Source organism: Aythya marila (genome assembly GCF_965140915.1).
Source record: "Aythya marila genome assembly, chromosome: 8".
NCBI lineage: Eukaryota > Metazoa > Chordata > Aves > Anseriformes > Anatidae > Aythya > Aythya marila.
In genome coordinates, this window is record NC_139049.1 from 22,548,801 (window position 1) to 22,573,601 (window position 24,801).

Here is a 24,801-nt window from a genome sequence, read left to right on the forward strand (position 1 = left end):
TGTTCTTCAAATGGGAAAATGGAAAAGATGGGACCTATGGTGGCATACAGTTACTCCTAAAGCAAGAAGCTGTTGGAAAGTGGAGGATTTCTGTTTGCCAGTAAGGTTTTCATCTTTGAAGTTGTGTATTCAGGAATGATCCTTAGGTCATAGGTGTTATTTGAATCCTAGGCCTTCAGTCAGCATCACACCCCCCGTGTGATTCAGCAGAGGCCCCAGCTAGAAGAAGAGCAGGACTAGCACACAAACACCTCCTGCAGCAGGCCAACTGCTCACGTTTGATGCCTAGACTGATGATTGGAAGTACTGGGAGAGATGTGTGTGGATTGGGGATGGAAGGCTGGCTTTTCCCAAGCAGCAAAATCTTCGTATTTAACCTTTAGCATTCTGCCTTTTTCTCTTTTAGTGGTGGCACACCCAGTACTCGAATAACACCGGAGTTTTCTAAATGGGCCAGCGATGGTGAGTGTTAAATATGTACATTATTCTATATGCTACAGGAGGGCAGACATTCCATATCTTCTGGTGGTCAGTAATTAGGTAAATTACAGTTACAAATGCTCTTGTGCAGTACCAGCAGATACATATTCACTTACTGTCACACTATCTTTCTTGTAAATTTATAGCACAGCTAACTGTAGTCAGTGGATGGATCTGGGGAAGATCCCAAAAATGCAATTGTAAGCGGTACGGTGATAGAGATAGGGGTTGGATTGACTTGCTTGTCACTAAAAGACAAACTACTGTATCACAGAGGGAGCCATCAGAGCTTGACTATGTAATGTTGTTCAGCTGCTGGGCGTTTAAGCTATGTAGGCACCTGTTAATTTTTTTTTTCCAGTTGCTTTATCATCTTCCTTTCTTTAAAAGGGGATGCTAGAGGTTCTGGGATTTATCCTACCTCTTGACCTGTAATAGAGACTCCAAAGCAAACAAGTAAATGTGAAATTTGTAATTCATGTTATTTGTAATTCAAATTATTTGAAAGCTTGTAGAATTAATTGGGAGGTGGGGGTTAAACCCATTCAACTGTTGCTTTGTTTTTATTTAATGCCAGTAGCACTGGAAATGTAAACAGCAACCCAGTGGAAATATGAGAATAATAAAACCTGGCGCTTTCCAGCTGTAGATGCCAAATCCATTTCCAGAGCTGGGCAGTGCTGTTCTAGCTCCCTTAGGAAGGGAACTGAAGCTCAGCGACCTGAAGAGACTTGTCCCAATGATTCTGTTCCCTGTTCTGTTACTGTAATGCTTTGGGCATTTGATTCCCAGCCTTTAAAGTATCTACAAGACGTAACTGACTGCCAGTGGAAGGGAGGGGGGATAGAACCAGTTTTGCCAAGGGCATGATGATTAAATGAGGAGCATAGGATATCTATTGCAGGCATTTCCTTCTGTGGGGTAGGCAATCACATCTATTTTCTGTGATGTAGGAGCACTTGCTTGTAGGTGTGTTCAGCTTCAGTAACTCCAGCGACAGCAGCGATGAGGAAGCAGCCCTCATGGCGCTCGCTATGAGCTCTCTTTCCTTCATACCTTTTACATGAGGCAATGGTGCTGAACCTACAGCCCAGAGGCTGGCCCCAGGACTTCTCATCTGGCTCATTTCTGACTGTTATCTTTGCTGAAGGCTCACATCCCCTCCAGTGTTGGGAGGAGCCATGGGACTGCTGGTAAAGAATAGAGCTATGAGCAGACTGTTCTGTCGTACTAGTTACCTGGCATATATATTTTTCTCTGTCTGTGTCTAAAAGGTCTTGGAAAAAGGGAGAAGCTGAGAGCAGGGTCTGGGCTGGATAAATTTGCCCCATACCCACCTTTCTGGAAGAACACTTTGGCGTGGCAGCTGCATCAAACCTTTCTGATTTAAATCCTGGCTTATGAAGCTGATGCATCTGCAGGGGTCAGTCAGTATGAAGTGAAGAGAGGTTGGGTGTTGTATCTTCAGCCCCAAATCTTAGAATTATGCTGTCCAGATAGGGGGCCTGCCTGCCAGACAGGGGCAGGTGGTATTGGTCTCCTCTCTTTCCAAAAAGTGACATGAAACTGACTCAGTGGGGTCCTCTGCTTCTGAAACTGTAACTCTCTCAGACTGTTTCATCTCGGTGATCAAATGTTCTGTTACTAATTCATCTGTTTTTCCCCCAACAGAAATGCCCTCAACGAGTAATGGTGAAAGCAGTAAACAGGAGACCATGCAGAAGACCTGTAAGAACAGTGACATTGAAAAGTGAGTGTCAAGTTGGATAGCTTTCATTTTTTCTTGGTTTAAGAACCATAGGGTGCCATCTGTCATTCCCAGAAGCAGTGCTAGCCTGAGGGCAGGCATATTTGAAGCTTTTATCAGTGAGGGGAAGTTTTGCTCTAACATGAAGCCTGGTCTCTGAGCTGTTGTTGTCCTGGCTTATCATTGCTATGTTCACACAGGGCCAGTGGGGAATTTTCCCACAGATATCTGCATGGGCAGGTACCCAGTGACCAGGGATTAAGAGCAGCTTTGAAATGGCTTCTCCACTGTAAGCTTACAATCTGTGTAAATAGATATACCCATGCTTCCCACCATATGTTAGGTGTGGTGGGTTTTCATATGTTGTATGGTGCCTAACAGTGCAGATTAGAGCTGAGACTTTGGACAGGGGGTAAAGATTCAAACCTAGTTTAACCTGACAAAAGCAATTAGCTTGTCAAGCTGTACTTTGATTTTTCGATTCTTCCTGCAAGGTTTCTGCTATCAATGTATCCATGGAATCCTGCTCTTGCTTTTGCTGGAGAACTGACTGTATCATTTACCACAGTTTTTGTGAGGAGTCCTTCACATTGTCTCTATTCTGTCTTTTCCATGGTACTTGCTTGTTCCACCCTCCATCTCTCCAGCAAAGGGGATCCCAGCAGTCCCATAACTTGGCAGGAGCTTCGCTGAGAGAATTTCTTTTCCCTTAAGATGCAGATTGCATCTCTCTATGACTGCTCATGAAAATATGTCTCAGTTCCTGAGTTTGTTCTACCTGCAAACCTTCCAGCTGAATTACAAGTTTTGAGTCTCAGTGTTTGAATGTTTGATAAAGCAGGTGCTCCTCTTCTCCTTTCCTTTCTCTGCTAGCTGGATATCCTGCAGCCTAGCCTGGGATAGAAAAAATTGTTTTATCTGCACTGTGTACTTGAGTAACAACCTCTCTCCTCAGCCTCCTTCTACAGGCTGCTTGACAGACTTCCTACTCTGGCAGCTTTTGACAATCCAAGCACAAAACTACAAGCTCTTCACTGTTGTCATGGACTGTGTTAACTAGGGGATTTTTTGAGTCAATAGTGCCCAAAATAAAATGTTGCCCCACGATCATTTACATTTTGTGGGGTGAGGTACACTGATAATTTGGGACGGGGAAAAATCTCATAGTGAAATTAAGCTGAGTTTACAGAAGGTTATTTTGCTAATGTAATTTGTTCTTTTCCTGTCACTGGTCCTGATGCAAGACATTGTGCCCCTTGTAGGTTGCAGGGTATCGGACAGTTCAGGCAGCCTGGCAAAGTGTTTGTTCACAGTCAGGGGTTAACTGAGGAGACTCCCTGCTGCAGAGGAAACTGCTTTGTGGTCTCGGCACTTTGCTTTTACAAGACGTTTTATTGGCATGTCCCAAACACGGGCTGTCTGCCGTTTGATACTTCTCAGTGAGCAGACTTTGGCTGCGGACTACGGAGCTGGAGAGCACAAAGGTCGGTGCAGAAGCAGCTTTGTCCTTAAAGCGAGCCAGCTGCTGCATGTGTCCTGGTGGCAGGGTCTTGAGGATACATGCATCCCTTCTGCCCTGATCTGTCAGCTTTTGTCTCAGCCACTGCTCGGCTTCCCTTTGGGCCTCCTGCCTGTCAGACCAGCGGCCCTCACCCTCCCAGATCCACTCCTATTGAAAATCTTTAAACTGCAGGAGCTGAAAGGATTTGACATTTTCCAGAACACTTGAGCTCAAGTGATAAAATTGACATAGCTTTAATAATCTGATCAAAGAGGCTTTAGCTAGCACCTTTTGAAGGATCCCAGAGTCCTTTCCAAACAACGCTCTTGCCAACTCTGCTGTGAAGTGGAGGAGTGTGTGTGTGCTTGCACGTGTGCACGCACATGTGTATGTGCATGCACCTTATCCCACAATAACCTTGGCCTGCTGAAGCTTCAGTGCCGCAAAAGGTGCGAAAGGTCAGCAAAACCCAATAGAAATGACAGGAAGAGCCTTAGTGTCTTGCTGAGTCTTCCCGATAATGCTGATTTTTAAAGTAGCAGGGAGAGCTTTTTGTTTTAAGGCCCTTTATTTCACCGAGATTCAGAAAGCAAGATGGTGTTTCAGGTGGAGAATTCCTAACTGCTATTTTTTTTTCCTTCTTCCCTTTGAGATTCGTGTGTGATAAATAGTTTCTGTCCTGCCATTTAAGGAGTCTGAATGCTCTGTGTGCTTGTCGGTGTAGAGGGGTTCTGTTAAATTAATTGATAACAGGGATCAGAGCTAGAAGCCTACAGAAAAGGAGGGGGAAGGGTTTCATACTGTCTTGCTGTTTCCCACTCTACTGCTGAGCCATGATATATGGCGACCCAGCCCAACAGGCTAAATTGATTCATCTCTAGTTCCTGTTTCTTAATCTGGAGCTAAATTGGTTTCATTTTTCTTGTTTTGGGTGGCGCTTGCAGGAAGTTTTTGGCAGCTTCACTTTACACCATTGTTTGTAACTTTAATTTTTTGCTTTTAAATCTCAACGTTATTGATTGGCGTGTTAAGCCCTGCGTAGCAGCTGATTAGCATTTTTGAAAATGTTCAGAAGCACGTGGTTTGCCAGCGGGGTCAGCCGTGCTCCCCCTTCAGAGCAGTGCCTAATAGATTTAGCAGGGGTCTGTGTAGTGATCCTTACCTCGTAAGAATGCTTTTCCTTCCCCTTTCCCTCTTCCAAAAATAAGCCTAGGTGAGGAGAATGCTATGTTTGTGTTTTGTTCGGCTTTAATTCATTAGTACTGTACAGCAAACCATCCTCCCTATGGCATGCTGCTGAAATTCTTTGCAAGTTACTTCAATCTAAACCCTGGTTTTCTTAGAAGTGTCTGGCCTGCCAAATGACCAGATGGGGCTCGGCTCCCCCTGCCCTGGTGGGTCTTTAGCTCAGGAAGGTTTCTTGCCATTGACCTCAGCTGTGTTAGGTTTGAACTTTGGGTGGCAACCACAGGTAAGGAGAGGCCTGGTGCTGGGCCCAGCTCTCCTCAGCTAATCTTGCACATCCATGGCGATGTCGGGTGTGTGGGCACCACAGGGTGCTGAAGGCTGCTAGGGAGAGACAGGTCGTGTGTGGTGGGGTGGCCCTCAGCAGATGGCCAGAGCTCAGCTGCTGAAAACTTCCTCATCTCAACGTGAGATGCAGCTTTGCTCGGCGAGAGTGGCCTGCCCCTAATTGCCCAGATTCCATGCCCCAACTCCTCCACGAACACTGTGCCCAGCTGAAGGCCGGCTGCACACTCAGGGCCACCAGAGTGCCGTCCCCACACAAGTCTTCCTCCCTCCTCCCTCCGAGGTGCTGCCCGCAGGGGCGCCGGCGCCATTTTGAAGCTGAGGTTCCCCGGGGTTAAAAGCCAGCATCTTAATTCAGAGTGCCAATGTTCAATTTTGCTTTCTGCCACCAGACTAGATTGCAGGCCAGCGAAAGAGTCTGGGTTAGTGGCCCACTGGGTCACCTCCCATTTGTTTTCCTCAATTTTGTGTTGTCATAAATTCATTCCAGCCCGTTGTGGTTGATCAGTTTATCTCCGCCGGGGCAGGGAGCGCTGCGAGCATGATATATGACACAGAGCATTGTAGCCAGCCTCTCCATGAATCACTCCAGCTGTTTGGTGTCAGCCCCAAAGCAAACAGGGCCCGGCCGCTGAGCGTTGACTACGATGAGCTCAGTATGGGAAGAGACATGACGTATGAATGTTTATTTAATAATTCTCTAATATTTCCAGTGAAGTGTGGCTGTGCCTTCTGAGGGGGGGGGGAGTTAGCGGGAGGGGAGGAGGTTGAAGAGGGAAACTCTAATCTGTTGGGGTGGGTCATAAATCAGGCAGACAACATCATTAATCAGGGATGGGACAGAACTGGAAGGAGGTGGGACTGGAGCTGCCATCCTCGGTGGGAAAGGGGCTGCACTCTTTATTTTATTTTATTTTTTTCTGTAAAACAAATCTTGTTTCTGATTCCGCTTGGCCCCAGCAGCACTGCCCGCATAATAGCAAACCCGGACGCACGGCTGTTTAAGTGAGTACGCTACCTCTGCCATAAAGCTCGCGATGCAAGCCTGCCAAGCATTAAATCCCTTTATAATTATCTTCTTTATATAACACTTCATGCTCATCATGCTTCATTGGATGAGATGCTTGTTGGGTTAAAAAGAGGGTCTGGGAGACAAAAAGCAATTGTGTGTGTTCTATTTTTCTCATCTTCTCTCCCCCCACCCTCCCTCCCACACCTCTTTCCAAAGCAGCTATTTGGAAAGCGTTGGCTCCGGAGGAGAGCTGGTGAGGGATCATGTGAGGAAGCATCACTTAAAATTAGTTCAGGGTGGATTCCTTGTGCAAAGAGTGAAACGTGTGAGAGGAGTAGGTGAGGTTTGGGTCTCAGGGTCTCTGCTCCTGGGGAGATGGGTTGAGACTGGAGCCTCTGCTCCAGCGTGAAGCCAGAGGATTAGCTCAGGCCTCAAAGGGAAGGAGCCATGCTTAAGCCACTATGTCACGGGGAAACAGAAGCCGTTGTGCATTCACACCAGAGGATAAGCATTCCCAGCCCTTCGCTGTAATGTCACACCATTAATAGGCTTTGGCGGTAGACAAGAAAATCGTAGAGCAAGGATAAAATTTTAAAATTACTTGGAGTCATTAAATGACCTAGCCCTTTGTGCTCCAAGGGCGAACATGATGCTGCTGGTGAGGATCTGCAGCTGGAGGGTCTGCTCTGAGACCAGCCTGTGCAAACCTGAGACAAGGTCCAGGAAGCTGAACTGAAGCGTGGGGTTGTTGAAGCCAGGTCGAGGAGGCACGGCTGGGCTGTGGGTGCTGCTTGTGTCTCAGGGCTCGTGTCCAGATTTACTGTGTATTTTGTAGGTTTAAGTTCTTCCTTTCACTAATTCAGTAGAATGTAATACGTACTGGTGGTCACAGTTGGAAGAGCGTGTGGGCAGATGTTGAGGTTTTTTTACGAAGTGAGACATTCACATTACATCATCCTCCAGGTTGGGTGTTCAGGCTCTGGCGGTAGAGAGCTGGGCTGGGTTTCTTGATTCTGCTCCCTCTTTTAACTGTTCCATAGAAACTGGGTATGCCAGTGATGGCCTCAAACCTTATTCCCACTGTGCCAACTGAAATTCTGTCACAGCTCGCCACAGGCTAGTGGTTAACAAAGCCCAGCAAGGCAGGCTAATGGTAAGAGCTGAGACCTGGGGTGAAGATGGCATCTCTGTTCAGCACAGCTGTGTCCAGAGTTTTTGGTCTAATTCTCATGCCTTGGTGGAGTTCTTTATAGACATGTATTTGACAACTTTCTGTAGTTTGCCTGTAATGTTTCAGAGCTGAAGTGTCTGCTAACCCAGGGTGGCTGCCGGCAGTGGTGGCAGTAGCATCCCTGTCCTGCAACAAGTTCAAACCCAGGAAGGAATTTTCTTCCGATCTTGGAGGCATGGTTTAGGCATCTTGCCCTTCGTGTCTCTTTGCCCTCCCCTGCTCTTCTTTTTTTTGCCTTTTTTTTTTTGCCTTTTTTTCTTAGTTTCAGAAATGCTGTTAACTTTAATTTGTGGAGTTGCTTCCTGGGAGTGAAAAATCGATGGGGGGCTATCGCAGTGTGAAATTCGACTGTCACTATTGAGCTATAGAGTTAGCAAGATGTCTCGGAAGGTAAAAAATAAATCGTGGCCCAGCAAGTGCTCAGCTGTGCTATTTCAAAGGGGATATGAGGCTGATGGTCCGTTAGAGGGTACTTCAGTTAGATGGATGATGATTCCCTGTGAAATATTGGAGTTATTCCATAGGTAAGAGAAACTTTAGCTTATAAAACACAAAGCAGCTGCCTTCTAACAGATGAATTCTGCCCTTAGATGTGTGAGCAGCTTGTCAGAGAGAGGACTTGTCCCTAAAATTAGCCTGTCGTGTTTAACAATGTCTCTGATGGAGCATTTTGGATCCCACTGTGTTCCTTCTGAAAATATTTTGAGGATGTGACTGTTTATTCACATCCCTTACCTACGCTGTAAGAATTAACAGGCAGGGATGGATTATTTTTTTTAATTTTTTTTTTTTAGGAAATATTTGTATGGTGCCCAGAGGCTCTCAAGAGAAAAGTAACAATTATTTTTAATGTCGGCTGTGTTCCCTGTTTGGATGGGAATGTTCCTTTGAAAAGCAGAAAGGGGGTCATCTTGTGCCCCTTCCAGTGCCAGTTTGCTGTTGCTCCTGTGCATCTGTTGGAGGGCAGCCCTGGCCGTGCAGGCTGTCTGCGTACTGGCATTAATAGGGCTGCTGCTTTCTTTGGCACTTGCTGGCTATTATCACAGAACTCAGTAAGTGTTTGTGCTGTGCCAGCTGCTGTGTGACAACAGGGCGTTGGATTACAGCTCTCAGTAGTTTATGCATTTCTTAGATTATAGTTGGTAAATATAAATATGAAAGAGTGAAAAAAATGAGTTTGTGTTACTTCTCAGCTAAACCATGTCTGGGACAACTGTAGAGCGTGTAATTTTCTCTTACGCTCATATGCACAGTTGTGATACAACTGAGGGGAGCTTACTGTTGTAGGAAGGAGTCTTAAGCTGTATTCCGCTTGGTGGAGATTTCCCAAAGAATGTAATGACAGCAGAATTCATTATGCTTTCATATCTCCTCTGCCTCTGTAACACAACCCAACAGTCTCACTCCCCACAGTGTAATACCAAGTGATGTAATTAACGTTGTTTGATAACCTTGTTGATTTTTGCCCTCGCTTCACTGTCAGTGCTCGTCTTTACTCACTCCCCACCACCGTGGCCAGTTCATCCTATTTATCCAGTCACTTCTCCTCCTTTCTTCCTTGTTTTGGACGGTTTCTATCCCCCCAAAGCTGCTGTTTCCCACTCGGTTGCATAAGCGTTCCAGCCCTTCCCTTGGATGGCCAGCTCATGACCTGTCCTTCCTCTCCATTGCTTGTTTCCTTTTCCAGCTATGGGACCACAGTTGGTTATGTGATACTAAAGTGCATTGGCCTCTTTTAATGGCCTCATGTTTCTTTTTGAAGGCACGATTACCTTAAATGATGCTAATTCTGAGCCTTTCTTTCCCCGTGAAAGGAAACAGCCGCGGTGTAAAAGTTCTAGGCCGGGCAGCACAAGTTGTAGGAAGTTGTCTGGAGGATGTGTTATCGCGCTGCCCTTGTGCACCTCCAATCAGTGCTCATGAATGGAGCTTCTGGAAAGCAGATCACCTCGACGGTAAAGCCCTTAAAAGGCTGCAGAGGAATCCAAGTGCTGCTGTAGTAGCAGAGATATTTCCTGTTTATTTCGGCCGTTTGGAGGCAGGCCATGGGAGTAGAAAGCATTTCATTGTGCACAGGGGCTGGCCGCAAGACTCTGCCACATGTCCAATTTCTGAAGACTTTTTCAGTTAGGAATCTGCTATTCCTCTTTCACCTCAGGGATATTTTGTAAATTTAATGCCCTGTTTGTCCAGCCAAAGCTACCGATGATCCCAGACTACCTCCAGGCCGCAGGGAGATGTTGGGCTGCCACAGATGTAAGTCTTCCAGGAGAGAAACAGTCTTGCCTGGCTCTACAAGGAGCTTGGTCACAATCCAAACTTGTTTGCTTGTGGATCAAGACAAGTCTTGGTAGGCTGGAACCTCCAACCCATGTGTTTCACTGGGGAGAGGGGCTGCATTTTTTTTTAATCTCCATTGCCAGAAAAATGGCCCTGATTTATGTTCAGAAAGGATCTCTGGAGGTGCATCGTGCTTTCTGTTTGGAGTACACCTGGGATCACCAGGTTGAGGGTTGTATTTGGAAGGTGAATGGACACGTTAATGCATTAGATATGCATTTATTTATATTTAGGCATTCTGTTTTGAGGATTATTTTCTAATTCAGCCAGCGCTGCCTCAATAAAGCCTTGCTGCAGCAAAATACACTTTGGTAGCCTGGCTTTTTCCTTTATCGCCAGTAAAGCAATGGGATTGCATTTATTTCCTCTTTGGAACAGGGGACATGGTCTCTAAATCGAAATCAGAATGACCCATGCATTCTTTCTCCCAGCTTTCATGTCGAACCATAATTGCTCAAATGGCACAGTTAAAATTTTGGCGCGAGCTCAGACTTTCACTAGCCGTCTTTTTAAATCAGTCCCAGTGGCCAGCAGATACTGTGTAGCCCTACAAATGCATCTAAACATGCTGACTCCGAGGCTCCTTCCATTCTGAATGATCAGCGGTGCCATCTGTCTCTGTTTTGATTGGGGCTGGGCACATGTGTCCCAGCGAAATGTGGGCCAAAAAAAAGAGAGAGAGAGAAAGAGCCAGTGCCTGAATTTACTTCCTGCTCCTGTAAAGACATTGTTGGGCTCTGTGTTGTAGAGGCGGAGGAGAGATGAAAGCATAATGAATTCTTCTGTCATTAAATTCTTTGGGGAATCTTTACCCAAGTCCCAGCTAAATGCGGCTTAAAACGCCTCCTTGCAGCGGTAAGCTCCCCTCAGTGGTATTGCGACGGTGCATGCAAGTGTAAGAGAAATAATTCTTCTGTGGGGAAGAAAAAAAAAAAAAGACAACAGTTTTGGTTTGCATCGAGATGAAATTAGTCAGAAGCAAACTCTGGATTTGGCAAGCAGATGATGGTATTAACAAGTTGTGCAAGCAAGTATAAAATAGAGGCGCTCATGACGGAGGGAGCCGCGGCGGCTGTGTGTGTGTGTGCCCTTGCATGCACCCCGCTCCAAATGCACAACTTAGAACACGGAAATTAGAATGGGGAACATTGCATTATTCATAACTTGGCAACCAGAAGCCAGGGCACTTTGCCAAAATAAACTATTCTCTATAATTACAGGTGAAGCAACATTCTTTAATATCTTACAATACAAAAACATACATTAATCAAGGAAAGAGGGCTTTTTTTTTCCTAGAGGACAATAAATTAGCATCCTTGCCAATTTCCTCAATACATGTGACAATGTTTTACAGGATTATAAGTCAGCCTTTTTAAAGGAGGTTAGTCTAAAAACAAATAAACCCAATAAATGAGATTTTTAGCTAAATAAAGGGGAAGCCAGCTCCTAAAGTGTTGATGGCTTGCCAGATGATTTGCTTTTAGTGCTGGCATCCTCATAGACGGAGGGTCTAAACTTCAGTTGGTGTGATTTGACCTGGCTCTACTGATTACAGCTTTGCTGGGCAGTTTTCTGCTGCTAGGGATGCGGCCCCTTCTGCTGTAGCCAGCTCATCTAGCGAAATAAAATCGCGGCACATCGTGCCAGTGCTGTAGGCTGCACCTTCTGGGGCAGTTAGCACTCAGTCTGCCACCAGCGACTGACGCTCGGGTTCTTTCAGACTTACAATACTTAAAATTTCTGGGCTGTGTCTGTTTCCCTTAAAAGCCACCTGTGACTTTCTGTTAAAATGGATTCTTTCACCAGGTTGAAAACAACAAATGTTCTTCTCCCTGCAGACTTAGGGCTCCTTGCAGGTGGTGTTTGATACGCAGGTAACGAGGAAGTTTTGTTGAAGATTACGTATGGCGAGGTGGTGCCAAGACAGCACCATCATGCTCTGCCGACCCTCAGTGTTAAATGACTCGGCGCCCTTGTCACCAGCATCACAGCAGCTCTGCCCACCGTGTTGCAGTCTGATGAAACCTGGTCACTGGGCGGAAAAGGTTGCTCTCACTCAAATATATTGAAGAATTGTTGCAGTGAAGTGGTTGCACAGTGATGTTGGGGTCTCTTTTGGATCATTTTTATCAGGTCTTAAAGGTGAGTGCCCCCCGAGGCAAGCTGTGCACAGTAAGCTTCCTCTTCTGCAGTGCAGCCGTGGTTATGGTAATTGTCATCCGTGGCTGTGGCTGGATGTGGCCAGGAGCAATTTCTTTGCTCCTGGAATCTTCCTTCAGCTCGACTCTGCCTTCAGAGCATCGACCAGCCTGTTTCTAATATTTATGATATGTAAGCTGCTGGTGACCTGACCTCTGCCCCCGGTGCGGGGAAATGGCAGGTGTGTTCTGCTGGGATCAGGTCCTCCACCTTGCACAAGGGGAGATAAAGTCTTTGTTTAAAAATAAAGATGTCACGCTCGGATTTGTCGGGGGACTGTACGTTCTTCCTTCTGCCACTCTGTGTTTACAGGCTTATGAAAACAAAAATAAATGCATGAGGAGAAGAAGGTCAGAATATCAAGTGTCAAAAGTAGCCCATGAAATTTTATTAGTGGTGCGTTTAATCAGTGCTAAGCATTTTTTACAAGGTACATACAAACAGTGGAATTGTAAAAATTTATGGAATGCTGTGTACAGTGTGGCCGTTTATGAAGAAAGGAAAATTTATATCCAGTAGAAATAAACCAAAGGGGAATGTTTTACGGAGACTCGTCAACAGCAGGGTACGTCAAGTGGGATCTGGGTAAGGGGAGGATAGGGTATTCACAGGGGCATACTGATCTTTGGGGTGGTTTTCTACCTCTTCAGCAGTTGTTTGCATCTTTCTGTGGCTCTCACATAGGATGCTGGATGCAGTGATGTGTTACTTTTTTTTCCTGTGTGATGGAAAGGAAACAGAAGTGAGCAGCTGCTGCCGGTGTCTGGTACGGAGCTCTTGCTCGTGGGCTCATTCCGGTGCAGCAGCTTCTTGAGCAGCACTTAATATCCAACTGGGAAGGGTTAACTGAAGCCAATCACTTTGACATCAGCATCTTTTTGTTTCCTTTTTGGTCCGGTATTTTGTTGATGATAAAGCACAGACTTAGTCAATTGAGAGATTCCAGAGCTGCAGAATCAGAGATAATTTAATTAACGGAATTGCTTGTGATTGCCCACTGGGACAGCGGGTAGGAATTGCTCGATTTAATTTGGAGAAACAAAGATCACATGCATGCTAATGTTTGACAAATAACCAGTGTTTGGGTTAAAGTTTTTTGCAAAGAGGAGGCAACCACTTCCCATGGGAGATTTCCCGGGACGTGATCACTGAGTAATGGCTCAAACCTACAGCTAGGTCCTTGTTCTCTCAGATGGTATTTTTCTGCCTTTCTTCTGGCCCCTTACACGAACAAAGCAAGGATGTGCTCAAAGGAGGAAAGTTTGTTCTTATTTTTGGTGCTGACAGGAGGGGAAAAAATGCTATGAACAGTAGAAAAACGTATTGGGCACACAAACTGGAAACTATCGAGTGCTTTCTTCCCAGTCCCATAGACTTGCTCCCTGGTGCCCAGCATCCACAACCATGACTGCCGAGTTGCTGAAGAGTTAAACACAAAGTCCAGAGAGAGCTGCAGGACCCAGCTTCTTCTGCAAGGAGCCCTTCCTTCAGGTTTTTGCTCATGTGCGAGGAGGTATCGGCGAGGCTGCTCACACCTGTGTGGCCGGAGAAGCAGCAGCCCGGGGCTGGAGGCAGAGCTCTTTGCAGCGGTTGTGCTCAGCAGGTCTCTCCCAAGGCTGACAAATGACGTTATCCAAACACGTCAAATCAGAGCAGCGAGGCGCAAAATTGCTAAACTAGTCCTGCATCTAGCACGAGGTCAAGGCAAAGCAGGGAGCAGGGCTGTGGAGCCGAATTCCTCCTACGTCTTAATCCCCTCTGCCTTCCTTGGCAGGGTGACTTGTGCTTGGCTTTCTGACCCTTGCTCCACCCTGGCCTTACTCACCCCGTAAAAATACCCCACAGGCTGCTCCCCGCTGCCTCCTGGAGAGCTCAAATAAGGTGTGCACGCAAGAGGGAAGCCTGAGGGAGTTCCCAAGATTGCTGCTGCAGGAAGAGTCGCTCCTGAGCGATACTTATCTTTAGGATACAAGCAGCAGGTTGACGGTAAAATGTCACTAAAGGGAATGGCATGTGTCCCAAGTGTGCTGGCCACCACGGGAGCCAGACACATGGGAAGTGACTCTCGTCTTTATTCCATCCCTGGAGGTAGTTCCAGTTTCCTTTATTTACTAATGTTCTCCCTATTTCCCTTGACCTCATTTCCTCCGGCTTTTCGGAAGCAACCATGCAATTATCGCTCACTTTGGGTTGACCCTTGGCCCCCGTGTCCCTGCTCGCTGCTGCTCCGGGAGGCTTTCCTGAAAGCTCAAGTGCAAAATGCTCGCTGGTGGCCAAAAACCTCTCTTGTTGAGATAGAAGCTGGCTCTCGAGCACCACGCCGTGCATCAGGGTTTGTCCTGAGAGCACGCTTGGCACGGAGAACATGGGGTTTAAAGACGGTCACAGCTGAGCTTTGATCAGCTCCGGGAGATACTGCTGTGGCTAATGTTCCCTCTCTTACCAATGCACCCCAGTCTTGTTAATAAATGTATATTTAACAATGTCTGGAGCGTATGAAGTGATAATAACTAAATCAATACCTCCCACATTGATTGTCCAGGATCCCTACAGCGTGACGCACGCAGCGGTGCGGTAATTTTCCAGCTAACTAGCACCCTGATCTACAGCCCTCCTATTGATTGGCCATTGTATCAGGCAGCCTCTGAGCGTTATTGCTTATCCCTCTATTCAGCCTCCTTTTCTGATTCATTCGTTTATTACTGGACAGGTGCGATTATCTCAGAGGCTTTCCGAAATTGGCTGATGGGGGTCAGCCATTTAGGCTTCCATAAACAAGCCATTTTGTATCTCCTCTAGCTGGTGCAGTGGCAAATTTTTCCTTTTCAGGCTTTGACTGTTCCTGGGCTAGGACGGGGGATGAATTGGCCTTTGCCTGAATCTGCTCAAGCAACCCTTCAAAGGAGGAAGCATCCTTCCACAGACAGTAATGGGAGAATTTATTAGGGGTTGAGGTTCCCGCTTGCCACCTGCTTCAGGCAAGAGCCGCACTCGCTGCCTTTAAAGTTTGGGTACCCTCATGCATGCAGAAAGGAGAAATAGATTCCAGAAAGTCAAATTCAACGGCAGCCTTCATCCAGCATCAGCTTGTTGACAGGCCAGACTGGAAGGGAAATGATTTTCTCATCCCGCAATAATCTTCAAGCTATAAATAAATAATTCTGTTTCTCCCTCAGACAAAACTAACAGCTTTCTGCACTTTCTTTGAAAATACTGACAACTCTCCCTGGAGGGTCAGAACCCAAACTGGGATCTGATGATAATTTATACCAACAAGTAGGAGCAAGTGGATGTTTCACAGCAGGGAGCTCTGTTTCCTACAGAAGCTCTTTTGTTTTGCTCCAAGGAGTATTTATTGATACCAAGATTTGAGTGCAGCGTCCCTGTGCCCACCCACGAGGCTATCATGGGACCTGTATTTCTTGGCCTTTTTTTTTTGCCGTTTTAAATTTTTTACTATTTCCTAGTAACTCATTTGCAAGGAATCTCCATCTGATTAAGGTCTCTGCTCTGAATTCCCAGTTAGCTCGTGCAGCGTGTGATCTGCACAAAGGTAGGAGTGAAGCTGGAGGAGCTTTACGGCGCTGCTACTTAACCACAGGCACCCCTGCAACTCCACTTTCTTCTCAAGTGTCATAATTAGAACAACCATTCAAGATCTTTTTGACTAGCTCCATTCCCAGTGTGGTACGTGGCCGCTTGCTTTACTCACAAGACCAGGAATTTGGTCTGTTCAGGCTGTGTGGGAGACACCCCAGGTCCCTCCCTGAGTGCTGGGGACAAGCGACTTACCGAACAAAGGAGCGGGTGAGTGCATGCAGTGCGAGTGCTGAGGTTGCAGCTCGCTTCATTGTTTGTAATAATTCCCCTAAAGCCAGGTTTAGTTACCTATTGATGAATTATCCTCTAAAAAGGTGCAACAGATGGGTGCTACTGGGGTTTATGTTGTGATTGACGCAATTTCTGGTGGCGAGGTATTCTTCAGGTTCTTCCAGTGTCAGCTTGGACTGGCCTGAAATTCACTTACGTAAATGCAAATTGCTGTTTTCTTTTGTGTTTTTGTTTTTCCACTAGGGTGACAGCCTTAATGTCAATGCAATGCTCTTAAAACCTTTCCTGGGGAATGCTTCAGGGCCCGTCCCTGTATCTGCACTGTGTAGGAATCAGATTTTGCAGCATGCTGGAGTGACACATCCTTGTCCCTAACGTTCCCCGCATCTCATTTGCTAAGCGCTCCTGTCTGCCCTTGCTTTTAGGTTGGCAACTCGCTTTTTTTCACCAGCCTTGCAGAACCATGAAAATACACTTGCCTGCCCTCAGCACGGTGCCTCTATGACAAAAGAGATAATGCTGCCCATCAAAACTGACCCTAGAAAATGGGAAAGCAGAGGTTGTAAAGCTGCGTTTATAGCTGCCTGTTGGTACAGCGTCTTTTGCTTTTGGCTTCTCCTTCTTTTCAGTATTAGAAACCAATGAGCTAGGAGGTTGTTTGATGCGAAAGCACTGTGTTGATCCTCTGTAATGAGCTGATTTTGTGTTTCTCAAGGTTGATGGTCAGCAGAGGCATCTGTTCTCTAAGGGGAAGAGCAGCTCCTATTGCCCACACAGAATTAGCTCACCAGCTTGGGGCAGCACACGAAGCCTTGTCCAAAGCATTTGGCCCCAAAGAATCTCTTACAGGAGACAGGAAAGGAGGCAGAAAATAAAAATAAACAAACAAACCAAAAAATCCATTATTTAAGTGTCCGCGTCCTGCAGAAACTTGCTTTCTGTGATGTTGGCAGCCCCAGCCCCGTTGTGTTCTGTCGTGACGTGTTTGCAGCTGTATAGTAGCAAACCTCAAAGAATTCACACTGGGCTTTTCAGCAGCTCGTTTTCAATGCGAGTTTAAATGTTGCAATCTCCTGTGCAATACCCGCTGTGAGATCCTTTTTCCCCAAACTCTCAGCAATCTCGTGTGTGCAGTGATGCTCACGCTCCATCATCTTTTGCAGAATTACAGAAGACTCCGCAGTGACAACATTCGAAGCGTTAAAGGCTCGTGTCCGTGAGTTAGAAAGGCAGCTCTCCCGTGGGGACCGCTATAAATGTCTCATTTGCATGGTGAGTAGCACTCCAGTTGTGGTAATGAATCAGAAATGTTTTGGTATCTCTGCTGAGGAGGAGAAAGCTTTTTCCTTTTTCTTTTTTTTGGGGGGTGGGAGAACTCACCTTCTTCCCTATACACCAAGAACAGTCTCTCTTTCCTTTTGAATATAGGTGCCAGGTATTAGCAATTGCCATTTCCATATGTATTAGATGGCTCTTCAGTTTTGTAGCCATCCATCTGTATCAGAGGCCACAAAAACCTCAACCTAGTAAGACTTTCAAGCTAACTCTAGCAAACTCCCAGATATTGGTGTTCTCTTCCTGCACGTTCAAATTTGTATGCATAAAGGAGTAGAATCCATATGAAGCCCACTGTATGATTTGAGACCAGGAACGTTGCCTGTGTATTTAAAAGTTGTCCGTGTCCTGCTTGCTCTGTGGTGAATCTGTGGCCTCCCTAAAGAAAGGCAGCAGCTCCCTCTGATGGTCTGAGCGTGCAAAGCTTTGCATCTCCTGCTAGATTTTTATTCTGCTGAGAGCAGGAGAAAATTCTGCTTGGCAGAGGGCTCCCTCTGCAACTTCAGCTTGATGCATGGGGCTGTCTCTCCCACTCACGACTTGTAGGCATGGGGATAGCAGTTCCCATATCTCATCCCATGGAAGGCACAACAGTTTGCTGCTCATTTCCAGAGGTTTAGTAGCAATCATGGAAAACACTTGAGAGTGCGTGTCTGCTGAAATAACATCAGCCTTCTTGGGATATAGTTAAGCTGTTGCTGCAGAGTAGGGAGTTGTGATAAGGGTTAATCTTACCCTGTCGCTGTTTGTTGTTTTTTTTTTAATATGATCTGGTGACCTTTCTGATGGGAATAATGGCAGGTGGCCACAACAACTTCAGATGCTCTTGTGATAACTGTGCTGAGCCAGGTCACCACTTGAGTGGATTATGGGCTTCCGACAGGAGTTCTTGGAAGCTGGTAAAATGGACTGCAGGAGACTTCTGCGTCTGCTACACAAACATTGCTGTCTCTGCTCTGTTCTTACGTGCAAAGTCAGCAGAAGTTCGTTAATGCAAGACCCTCTTAATTCTGCTTTGTTTTTCTTTTGTCTCACACCTCATGGTAGGCCAAGATAAGATGTATGCTCTCTTGTTATGCTGTTAAGTTGCCTGTAGTCTGATGGCATACCCACAAAGGAGGGTGTTGTGGTGGGGTTGGGAACAAAGAATCAGTAGATTCCTGCTTTGGAAGTAACCTGTTTGCTTCTTTTCCTTCAGGACTCTTACACAATGCCCCTGACTTCCATTCAGTGCTGGCATGTGCACTGTGAAGAATGCTGGCTGCGGACTCTGGTGAGGCTCTTGGCTACTTTCTAATTGACTTATACACTTCTCCCTCTCTTCTGGGATACTTTATTTTAAATCACCATGGGGAAAGATGCCTTTTGCTTTATTCTAAACAATTTGAGTGCTGTGCATGCAAACTTCCCGGTCTTTGCCACTTAACACCCCATCCCAGCTTTGACTTCAGTGAGTTTAGTTTGAGTCAGCCTTACCAAAGTACAGTCCTGCTCATTGCTTGCTCCTCTGCTGCTGTGGGGAGGTGTAAGAGCTCTGTGCTGGGTACAACCTTGCCTTACAGTAAGGCCCTGTGAGGCATCCATGCAGAGGTAAGGCTGTGGGACCAGAGGCCAAATTCACAGAGATTTCATGGCATGGATGGCTTCTGGGAAGCCTAATACTCACCTGAAGCAAAGGGGATCATCTTCAGGAAACACAGCACAGACAGGAGCTTTTACAAATACAAATCTGTGTTTCTCAGGTTATTTGAAACAGCACTGTGCAGTTTCCAAGCATATCCCATACTGTTTGGAAGATTGGGGATTACCTTGAATGCTGAATAGGTGACCCAATGCAGTAGTAATTTATATATGTGCTGAAGGACATCAGGTTGAAATTTAAGGTGTTATTAAATAAAGTGTTTTCCTTTCCTTTGTTAAAACCATGGGCTTTATAATCAGCCTTTCATTTCCCTTGCGCAGCTGATTTTCAGGCTCTCGTTTCACTCAGGTTGGGGAGTGGAAAACAGTCAGTGGTGCTTTCCAGTTCTCTTGTTAGCAAGATGATACAGTGTTGGGTTGCAAAAAATGTAAGGGAATGCCACTCCTAAAAACTGTTCCTGTAAGGCATTACAAAATCTGCTTTATGGAACACGTTGTGTGCTTGGAATTACGATTAAGCCGATCATGCTCCTTTAAATCCTGCCTATTAAAAGTCTTGTCCAAGAAAAGTTACCAGGATGGTGAAGTGCCTGTGGGCTTGAGTACTAATAGCAACTCAATAACTTGGCCATCCCTTGGGCTGTATTTTATAGGTCTTCAGCTACACCCCATCACTCCTTAGATTATACAAGCCTTTGTAAACATTTTAGCAGCATGTTATAAAAGACACATATGTGGCTACGTAGCTGTGAGGTGTTTGGGTGAATGTGTGCTCTGCCACCTTTGCTAAGTGACGAGTAATCTTGTTCTTCTGCGGTGCTACAAGCAGAGGACAAAACAATAATTTCTTTTTCGTTTTCTTTTTTTTTTTTTTCTAAAGCCTTTGCTGTCTCTTCTTCCCAGCAGCCTTAAGTGATGTTTTAAATCTGTCACAACAATTTCCAATTGTTCTTAGGCTCAGCAGCAACTTAGTTCAACTTCAGCCAGGCCCCTTTGTTCCGTGTAGGGTGGTCACCGCTGCCAGTAAGAACTGGAAAACCTCGCTCCAGGTGCTGAGAGGTTGGCATTTACCCTTGCAAAGGGGAGCGACCTCCCCTCTAGGTACCTGTGAAAGGTGGGGGGATTGAGCTGGCTCCCTGCTACCCACACAGGGCTCTTCTGCCGACCACTCGGGCGGGATGGGAGCAGTCCAGCACAGCGTCGTATTAGGACTTGGCACTTGCATAGGGGAAGCAATTAATAAGTGGCTACTCATGTGTTCCCCAGTCCTAGCCTCTCCCTGCAGCCCCCAATTTATTAAACCAGGCCTTTTCACAAGGCGTGCTTGCACTCTTTTTCCCGTCTCAAAAAAAAAAAAAAAAAAAAATCTCCCAGCCTGGGTTCGCATGTTTCTAATGTAACCATTAAAATGTAGCCCGAAGACAGCAATAAAAACCCTGGAACGCCTTGGTGCTTTTGTGTCTTGATCAAAGTCAATGTGTGTAATCTCGTTAAGACTGCCCTCCTTCCCCCCTCCTTTTTTATGAATTTAATGGCATACAGCAGCTGGGCTCGGTGTTTAATGCTCACCAACCTGCATTGTTCTAATTAAGGTATCTCCTTTTATTTCGGGCACAAAAGAGACTCTTGTTTTTTTTTAACAAGCGAGGAGCTGTGGGATAGTGTGTGTAATAATCGCTGCCGTTACCTTTCCCTGGGTATAAAGCTGGCTCCCCGGCGGGGGCAGGAGGGGGGATCGGAGGGAGCCTGCGCGTGCAGCACACATTGCGAGGCTTGGCTGGGGGGAGAGGGGCAGCGTTTTTCTTCTGCTGTGCAATAAACAATTTGTTGGAGTTAATAGGACTGGGGGCGGGCGGGCGGTGGCGGGCTTCCGGCCGCTTTTGAACATTCTGGAGACCTGCCATCCCCACTGCTGCAACGTCCCGGTCCTCCCGTGAGCCTGTTTTATACACGCAGCCCAGATCTGATACGGAATTAGGGAAGGAGTGTGGTTGGGGGGGAGAGGAGGAGAGCTGCACTGAGCATCTTGGGGCTGGAGGCTCACAGCGCCTTGTAACAGGGTGTTGGAGATGGGCTGGAATTCGATGCTCACGTCTGTCTGCAGAGCAGGGGAGGTAAAATGGGTTTTAAAAGGTTTAGGGTTTAAGTATTTCCTAGGATATAATACTGCAGTGATCTGAGTATCTCTGTCACCCTCTGACTTCCGTGGTGTCTCAGGGCACTGATGAGGATTAGATCTTTCAAGTGGCTTTCTGAAAACAATTTTTGGACTTCTGGCTCTTGGCATCCAGTCCCAGATTAGTCCTGCTCTGTTGCTCAGGGAGAGGAGGAGACGCTTTTAACCGCTGACTCTACCGATAGCTGCTGGGCTCCCTACCTTCCTACCTTAGGTACCGTTACAGCACTCCCCCTCTCTCTCCTATTGCTCCGCTGGATTAACGTGGAGAAAAGGCTGGGGTCAGGGCACAGCTCAGGCCTGCACAGCAGAAAGGGCCCTGGAGATGGTTTAGGAGAACAGATCGTGGTGCTGGTTGGGTCAGCCAGCAGTGCTAATAGCTGAGTGCAGACAGCCCTCGTCAGGGTGGCCTCAGAGAAAGGGAGGAAACATCTCTTCATCCAGCATCAGGACACGACAAATTAAGGGGTTTTCTCCTTCCACTTGCTCCATGAGCAGAACCAGTGTGCCTGAGGGCTGTGGGCCAGGGCACACACAGGCTTAGGGTGTGCCACGTGCGCTGAGCAGCTCACCAGGCTGAACCAGGACACAAAGCTTGAGCAACTGCTACAATCCCTTTTGGGAACCCCCAAAAACATGCAAGTTTTTCAAAAGCAGGATAGGAAATGGTGTGGCAGGAGGGAGGGCTCGTTTCCCTGAGGTGGGTGCCTGTTCTCAGCTGGCTGTTGGACTGCTTCCAGGTGTGTGGGATGAACCCCCCTCTGGGAGAGGTTTGTCTGCCCCTTCTCTATCCTTTCCCATTAAGCGAGAGGGACCCTACAGCTATCCGTGGGTGAGATTCCTATTTTCCTGCTCTCGGGAAAAACGTTCTGACAGCAAAGATTGGCAGCCTGCTGCGGTGCTTTTCTGGGGAGGGTTGGAGCCGCCGTCCTTGGAGGTTTGGGAGAACAGGTTTGATGCACGTCTGTCAAAAGTAATTCACGTTGAGGTGATCTTGCCAGGGGAACGGGTTGGTGAGGCTTGAAGCCCCTCTGAGCTGTGATTCTGTGACCTCCCAAACCCCGGCATCTTCCCTTATGGAGTAAATGGAATTAAAGTGAAGTCAGACTGCTGTTTGTCAGTGGTTGGAGCTGTTGTTAGTGGGTGCAGGCATTCAGGGGCAGGTTTATTTGAGCAGGGGTTTGCTGATTTCCCCTCTTGCCCGTGCAGCCAGGTCCAGCACTTCCTCTGTGCGTGTGCTGCCCCCAGGCTTGTACTTGCCTGTCTCGGGCTTATTTGAAAATGACAACTGCAAGAGCAGGACAAAATCCCTTTTAAAAAGCCTTCATCATGGAACGTGCTTCCAGGGGATCCATCAATAGACACGTATCCTCCGCAGCTGACACATTTATACCTGTGGCAGATCACACGGCTAGTTTTTTAGCCTTTTAGCTTTTTCGAGGCTCTAACACCGTGCGTCCCATGCGGGCTGCGGTATTTTCGTAAGAAACGATGCAGACAGAGAGCAATCCTTCTAGGTAGGTGATTCCTCAGCACTTCCAGCAACGTGGGGACTTCCTGAGTCAGCACTCACGGAGGGGAGAAGGGCCTTGACTGAGAGCTGGATCCTGGAGTTCAGCTCCTCTCCTGGCAGAAGCTGGCCCCTCCTGTCATCTCCCTGCCTTGGTTCTCCTCCCCACAGAACAGCTCTGAGCCAGGCTCGGTGGTGGCACCGCGTAGGCGAAGTTGCTCTGTGTGCGTGCTTCTTTCTTCTCTGTGCCTGGTAGCACGTTCTGCTGGGAAATTGCCCATTTTTAGGCCCACAGGACAGCGGGAAGTGCCTAAGCCCTTCCTTTTGAGTCTTGTTGCTTTAGCCAATTTATAGCAGACGTCACGCAAGTTTTTTTGTGTTTTTTTTTTTTTTTAAGAGGCAACTTTTAAGACAAAATACTCCCAATCCTTCCTGGCACCATGCGAGCCCTAATGACTTCTCAACATCTCAGCTCTCGTTAATGTATTTTTCAAACCACTACCCCAAGTGATTAGCCTGTATTGTGGATCAATCACTTGCCAAATTTTAATTAAGAAAGGAGGAGAAAAAATAAACTCCAGCCTGGTTCCAGCCCCTTTGCCTTGCTTTGTAACAGCCCCGGAGCAAACTTCTTGCAGCAGAGTTTTATAAACCCCTCAAAACTGGGGTTTATAATGGAAAAGCTGAGGTGGCCTTTACTCTAGCACACGCAGCTATAACACATCAAGGCTTTTCCATGAAGCGATGATGAAAGGAGCAGAAGGACCTGGAAAAAAAAAAAAAAAAGAAAGAAAGAAAAGAAAGAAAGAAATGGCCGACAGGTGGGACTTATTATTGCACAGCATTTTTATTTCAAGGGAAAAGTTTAGTAACCCCAGCTGGCAGGTGAGCAGTGGGGGAGCAAATGCTTTTTCATTGTGCCTGTGCCAGCATGTGTGTATGTACAAGCTTACGTGCCTTTCTGCAAGGGAGAGGAGCTTAAATGCTGGTGCCAATAAATGTTGTACACCTCCACTGAAAGTCAGATGTAAGGAGCAGGGTTCTAAGCAATTTCAACCTGAAAAGGAAAAATCAGGACTTAGCTCTGAATTTAACACACACGCTGATGTGTGCAGAGGATGACAGTTCCATTTTAAAAAATAAAAAAAAATTTAAAAAAAAAAGGAAAAGGTTTCCCCCCGGGGTCCGAAGTCATTATTTTTGCTTGAACTATTTAATACCAAGCGTAAGTACCAGGGAGACCTGGGGACCTGGGCCTCGTTGTGCCGCACGCAGCCAGCCCGCTGCTCCCTCCGAGGTCCCCGGGCTTCAGAGCTCGAGATGAGCCCTCCCCGTGTGCAGGGGGAACACCACCCGCTGTGGTCCTACACGGCTGTGGTCGAGTCAAGTAGTTTTTAGAGGAATTACTGCAGTGGGTCGGGCTGCCTGTGGTTGGGTCCTGCCTTCTGGCGTGGCTGAGATCCTGGGGGCTGGCGGGGTGAATCCACCCGTCTTCCCTTTCCCCAGGGTGTGAAGGAATCGTGTATCTGATCCTGCTTTGCTAATGAAGACTGAGACCTGGGCAGGGTGGCTTACCAGGGAATCTGTCCTTAATTTTCTGATGTTGGGCTGCTTCGCCTGTGCCAGGGAGGTTACCCCAGGCAGAAGGACCACAGGTCAGCCTGCAGCTCTTCCAGCCCACCTCCAGATCCCAGAATGGGGTGCAAGATGCAAGGCAGGGAGACGACAGCACCTGAGGTTTGCTTTTAGCCAAAATGAATGTCAGGGGGCTCAGTGCTCCTCCCCACCCACCTACAGCCAAACATCCCCAGGAATGTTTGATTCGGCTGCTCTGGGGGAGCTTTTTGGTGCTACCAGGCTGCAGAGCAAACCTGACTGGCACCTCTTTGGAGCTGCATCGCCCTGAATTACTCGCACCTGTGTAAATTGTCCCCACCTGGGCCTCTTTCCTCTGCATTCCCCTTAGTCCATGGAGCTTTGGGGGGAAAAAGCCGATGTCCTCACTGTGCAGCCGTTGTCACAGAGCCGAGGGGACCCTTTCTGGAGGATCCTTTTTGTAAGCAACAGCAACAGCTCTTCGGGTCGGGCTGTCCCCAGGCTGCGGGTTGTGGTCATACCCTACTGCAAACCCCAAGGAGGTTGATCTGGCAGGGGCTGTGCTCAGCCCCGAGCAGCACGAGGCCGTGCTGGGGCTGCGGTGGGTGCTGGAAGCCAGGGCATCCCCATCTCCTGCGCTGCTGGTGCTGCAGGTGGGAGGCTGCCTCGCGG

The 24,801-nt window shown here is 47.2% G+C and overlaps 1 protein-coding gene across 7 annotated transcripts in view; it reads left to right on the forward strand.

Annotated features, from left to right (window-relative positions):
• RNF220 (ring finger protein 220) overlaps positions 1-24,801 on the forward strand; it is a 188,367-nt gene that overhangs the window by 160,342 nt on the left and 3,224 nt on the right. For all 7 annotated transcript variants that reach the window (XM_082766509.1, XM_082766508.1, XM_082766511.1 and 4 more), the window contains 4 exons: positions 407-462; positions 2,152-2,230; positions 17,035-17,143; positions 18,405-18,479. In XM_082766509.1, coding sequence (XP_082622635.1) covers positions 407-462; positions 2,152-2,230; positions 17,035-17,143; positions 18,405-18,479 — 319 coding nt within the window. The remainder of the gene's footprint in view (positions 1-406; positions 463-2,151; positions 2,231-17,034; positions 17,144-18,404; positions 18,480-24,801) is intronic.